This window comes from Coregonus lavaretus (genome assembly GCF_964263955.1).
Source record: "Coregonus lavaretus genome assembly, chromosome: 11".
In the NCBI taxonomy this organism is placed as follows: Eukaryota; Metazoa; Chordata; class Actinopteri; order Salmoniformes; family Salmonidae; genus Coregonus; species Coregonus lavaretus.
In genome coordinates this window covers 45193044-45198853 of record NC_139998.1, presented here as the reverse complement: position 1 = coordinate 45198853, position 5810 = coordinate 45193044, and the positions used below count along the sequence as shown (strand labels likewise).

General features: G+C 43.0%; 1 protein-coding gene across 1 annotated transcript; it reads left to right on the top strand.

Moving 5' to 3' along the window:
• The first annotated feature begins 335 nt into the window (after positions 1–335).
• On the top strand, positions 336–2290 carry LOC311136826 (protein FAM43A-like). Its single transcript, XM_084171114.1, has one exon. The coding sequence runs from the start codon at positions 543–545 to the stop codon at positions 1581–1583; it is 1041 nt and encodes a 346-aa protein (XP_084027240.1). The 5' UTR covers positions 336–542; the 3' UTR covers positions 1584–2290.
• Positions 2291–5810: the final 3520 nt, after the last annotated feature.

Sequence of the window (5810 nt, the reverse complement as noted above, 5' to 3'; positions counted from 1 at the left end):
ATATGCAGACGCCTTATATCAGTTCTGCTCTAAGTGAGTGTATGTACAACGGAAGTATTGTTGTAATTTACAGGTCGGAGGTATATAAGCCGTTATGAGTTTGTATATTAGCCTATTATTTCCAAATTCTTCTTATTTCAGTTCAGTAAATGAACCTCGGCAAGTGCACCCTGTGTGCCAATTGCATCCTCAAGGCAGAGCTGTTTGACTTTGGTCTCTCTCATAATGGTTGCATCCATCCCTCCCTCTAAGTTCCCCTGCAGAGACACTGAAATGGTTCAACCCAGTATATATCGGCTCTAGCCCATCCAATTCTCAGCAGACCAAACCTCAGTCAGACAAACACCGATTACAGAATGGGAGAGCGCAATTGTGGTTATGGAGAAGTCTTGAGAGGATGAACAAATAAAGTACAGGATAACTTGAACGTTTGTTGTATTGGAGTCGCTAATAAATGATAAAGGTCAGTAAAAATATTTAGTTGCAGTAAAACGTTCGCTATAGTGTACGTTATATTGCTGTGGATGTGACACGACCATATAATGCTGCCTTGGAAGAAGAATAAGTTCGACTTGATTGAGGAAGATAAACAGTCGAAGCAGAAGGGTTATGCCGTGAGTTTGAACTACTCTGCCCTGACCTCCTTTGCCAAGTCTTGCCCGGAGAGTGCTTTGAACAGGGTTGGAAGCATGTTCAAGACAAAAAGGAAAAAGGTTAAAATTACCAGTGAGGACCCCACCTACACGGTCCTCTACCTGGGGAATGCCACCACCATCCAGTCGAAAGGAGAAGGCTGTACGGACGTGGCTGTGAGCAAGATTTGGGGCAAGAGCGAAATGGGCAGAAACGGCACGAAGATGAAACTGACTATCAGCTCGCAGGGCATCCGAATGGTGCATGTGGACGACAAGGCGAGGAGACCGGGACATTTGTATTTATTGCACCGGATAACCTATTGCGTTGCGGACCCAAGGCTACCCAAAATTTTCGCTTGGATATACAGACATGAGATGAAGCACAAGGCGGTGATGCTGCGGTGTCATGCGGTTCTGGTGTCCAAGCCGGAGAAGGCAAAGGCCATGGCACTGCTTTTGTACCAGACCTCGGCGACAGCGCTTTCTGAATTTAAAAGACTTAAAAGGAGGGACGATGCAAGGCACCAGCAACAGCAGCTGATAGGGGAACAAACCATACCCCTTGTGCCCCTCAGGAAGCTTCTAAATGGACAGTGTTATTACAAACCCCCGGTGGAGCGCAGCAGGAGCGCGCCCAAATTGGGCTCTATCACAGAGGATTTGATCGGGGAGGAGGAAGAAGAGAAAGCGATGCACTTTGAGTATGAGGACATTTTAGACACGGATGACGATTGTGTGGGCAATGGTAAACAGGAGCTGGCCCAGATCATCAGTGACCTTGGAGAGATGAGCATAGGTAACGACGTGCAAACACTAAAAGCGGACCTTAGGGTTACACGACTCCTCTCTGGGGAGAGCACGGGCAGCGAGTCGTCAATAGAAAGCAACCAGGAGCCAATTTCTGTCTCAAACGGATTCGAGGAGGGGAAGATGCAGGAAATATCATGAAGTCTACGTTTTCCTGGAGCCAAAATTCCATCCACTAGGATATGAACAATTTCCTTTTTTGTTTATTTTATGCTATCGGCTGTGAGTGTAGCCTATGCCTGTAGTATTGTGCCTCCTCGCCGACTTGAAAGGATATAAGAGGGGTAGCCTATGTTACAGTTATTGAATTATATTCTGTCTAACATTGATAGACTACAGAAAAGGGGGAGGACTGCATGCGAGACTGAACCCCTAAAACAGTGCGTACCAGGAGAGTGATGCACCACTGATTCCCACTTTAATAAGATGCTTTGTATTAGAACTTGTTTACCCAACCAATTTCCCTCGTGGAAATGCAATTTTTCTTGAACAACATTGTCCAGAAATATGTAGCCTAACATTCCATTTTGAAAGCACGTTTCGCTTTTTGTCTCAATGGGTTAAATGAGAAGGCCCTCACTCGCCTTTCAGGACGCTTTTCTACAATTATGTTTTTGCACTGTTGTGAAATTCAGTCGAGTATTACGTTTATTATGTGTATAATATCGTTTTGTCGTATATGTTATCAGAAACATAAATGTCATATCTTTGCTGTGCAAAAGAACAATACCCGAATGTATTAAGATGTACATATTAAATGCATTGTGTATACAAATATCCGTAATTTTTAAAAGGAGAAAATGTGGTTTGTTTATGTGAACCTAAAAAAATTACCAATAAAAACAACAAAATAACATGCAGGCGTTTGTATAGTTTATGCACTCATTTGGTAAATTTTTTGTTAAAATCAGGTATCATCTCAATCAAGTGCACCCTGTGATTTGATGGCTCTTAAACTTTCCCCCTCCAAATTAAGTTCAGATACTGATCATCACTGGGTTTAGAATTGCGATGAATTAAGGGAAACATTAATATCAGCATTCACACTAAAAAATGTGAAGGCCTGCTTTTTGTTGTTGTTGCGTAGGTCCATAACTGATTGATAACTGATTCCTTTACCGACATGACACCCCTCATCCTTAGGAATCATGTAATTTTGGGGAAATTTTTTGGGTAGAGGTTGGCATGCATGGAGAGACATGTAGAGCCTAGATCTCATGGACAAGTTTCTTCTGGGGAAGGAAAAATACTATTTTGTTCTAGTGATTTCTAGTTATTTAGTCAACTGTCAGTTCTCTCACAGACATTCTGCATTGCTCAGTTTATTTTGGTCACTGTTGCAAGAGGGTGTTACATGTAATAGATTTATTAGGCTACTTGTCGAGTCAACACATGTAGTGCAAATCACACTGCAAACCACACCTCTCCAACACCTCTATTTTCTCTCCTGCTCTGTTTTTGAAAGGTGGGCGTACAGTATTGCAGTCACCATGGGAATGATGGAATTACTAGAAATGCTTCATGATTGTTATGGTTGCAGGCATAGAACCTTAGGGGCAGGCCCAGCTAAGCCACAACAACAAGGTGCTCAAGTCATGGAGGATAGAGCATTGTGTTACATCAAACAAATCAGAGTATTGTAGTAGTAGTTACTAAACTAAATGTTATTCATCTATTATTACAACATAGTTACTGCATAATTTGGTACAGATTTAAGTACCTTAAGTACATCTGAAATAGCTATGTGTATCGGTACATCACTGAGCCATGTCTGTATGTTAGTCCAAATGTAATATTGACAGCTTTGATATTTGAAATCTTGCCTACAGCCTGGGTTGTCTCGTCTGAACAGAATAAGGTCTTAGGCTCATGCGCACGTGTGACATACAGTATCATACAGGATGCTATGTGCATTCACAGACTGGCACCACACTCAATTTTAGCTGCTTTTCTATAAGTGAATGGACTGGCACGGCTACTTCCCTCCCATGCACTACAAAGCCCGCTTAGCACCAGGCCCACATGGATGACACCAAATGTATACAGGTCCTGTCTGTCACACTGAGTGGTATTAATAACTCAGTTGTGCCACAGCAGTGTTCTGTCGCGGGCCGGGACTGGTGCTGTCACACTAAGCATGGCATTTTTCATATTATATTTCATGAGAAGGGAGCTGAGGGGAGTCACCACTCTCTGTGGCTGTCTGTCTGGGGGGACTACTGTATTGATGTGGACATTAGTATTCTAGTCAGGGATAGTGCAGTGCAGCTCCAGCCCAACATTAGACTCAGTCTGTCTGCCAGTGCTTTACCCCATAGACCTCTACTGCACGCAGAGATGCTGCTTCAGAGGCAGCCACTTCTACCTCTGCTTCTGCTACTGCTGCTCAGTAGCTAATAGGAACTGAATTAGAGATTAGGGGAGAAAGGTGAGCTTGTTCCCTGGTAAGTACACAGGTGATGTGTGGATCTGTCTTGTTATATGAACAGTGCCTCAATCAACCTAGGCTGTCTCCAGACTTTTCTAACACTTCATGTATAGCCTGGATGGCAAGTCAGTGATTTGGGCCTATGATTGCCCATGGGTTCTATAAAAAGCAAGACTTCTCCTTATTTTGAATTGATGCAGTGGTGCTCAATAGGACACGGTAACACAAAACTCCACTACTAGGCTGAGTCACTCACTTCACTTTCCCTCTGTCTTTCAGGGAGCGTGTGGAAACTGTACCGAAATAGCAAGCGTATCAAAACCCACACAGTTTCCCTTCTCGATGTGGTGCTGCCCTCACTGAAGCCTCCCATATACTAATTACACCACAAACAGTACGACATCATCAGCCCGTGCCCACCACGAAAATAAAGCAGCAGGATGTGCTATTTGTGGACAACTGCAAACTAGAGCTATAAACCTCTCATAAAGACAGTGAAACGGTCCATTTAAAGCTCCCCTTGCAATCAATAGACAGTTTGGCCCTAGTGCAGCAGTGACCTGTATATTTTCACTCCGTGCCAGCAAGCTCCATTTGGATGCTGTTACAGGGCCGCCAAACATCACACGTTGTTCCTGTCTCGTTTCTCAGTGTAACCTGGATATCCTCTCAATGTATATTGACTGCGTGTGATTAAAAGTTGGATACGACATGTTGACATTTAGTGCATGTAAACATATGGTAATTCAAATCTCGTGGGGAGTGAGCTGACGTTATTGTCTCTCTCTCTGTGTTGATAAATCAAATAAAACAGGCTTTCAATGTTCAAACTTCACCTACAATTTCCCCTTAAAGGTCCTGCACAGTCATCCTATTTCCTAAATAAAAATAGCCAATGAATGACCAAAACATCCCCCATAATATTTTTGAGTGGGTGGGGAGCTTATATTCATGAGTTCGCCTTGACTGACAGCTCTTTGAAACAGCTCTTGTGGTTGTTGCCAGGTAACAAGGTAAACAATGGGCCACATGTCATTGATGACCAGTAAACAATGGGCCACATGTCATTCCGAGCCTAAATTGTATGCCTCAACCCATTTTCTCTGCAAAATGCTCTAATGGTCAACAGAGCTGATCATGGACTGTTGGATATCAGACAAACAGCAGCAATACACAATTGCATTTCTATTGTTTTGTAACTAATTACAGAATACAGTTCACTGATACACTTCTTCACAATAATTAGTCAAGCCTGAGTCACCTTAGAAGCTTAGACATAAGGGAATGTACATGAAAACAGCATACAGTAAGTGTACTTGACAATTTATTGGTGCCTCTGCATTAGCATTATAAATGACAAAATGTTCAGAATTGTGTGTATTGATCATACATTTATTTGATCATTTACAATAGGCCAGCATAGCTGAAATATTAATCAACATGAACACTAACAAGAAATAAAGGTGAGAAATAATATTGAGACATCATTTGACATAAAAAAACATTCGAGCCAAAAGCCTAATATAGGCACCAGGCTGCCCTACAGTGTGGACCCCATTGATTTGTCCAATTTGTAACACTCATCTCCCGTCCGAATGCTTGACATATCACATAAAAGTGAATTACTTAGGCTTTAGGAAATGCAACCAACTACAGAGATTGTCGGGGATGGGAGCGGGGGAGGAGGGGGACCCATGTACCCCGCTTCAATCAAGCAGGCTTCAGTCACCCCCAAGATTGAAGAGGGAGACAAATCCAGCTATGGCCTCCTCCTTGTCAGACCTCTCACACTGGGCAGACAGGGATCCTGGGATGGACAGCTTGCACAGCTTCCCCACATACGGCGCTGGATCAAGGGTGACCTCGTTGAAGAGGAGACCAGGAGCCTGTCTACGTTGCCTGTAATGTTTTTGAAAAGGGAAATGTTTGTTAAATGGGTA

Coding starts and splice junctions, on each gene's coding strand:
- LOC311136826 (XM_084171114.1), top strand. CDS start 543: ATGCTGCCTTGGAAGAAGAATAAGTTCGACTTGATTGAGGAAGATAAA.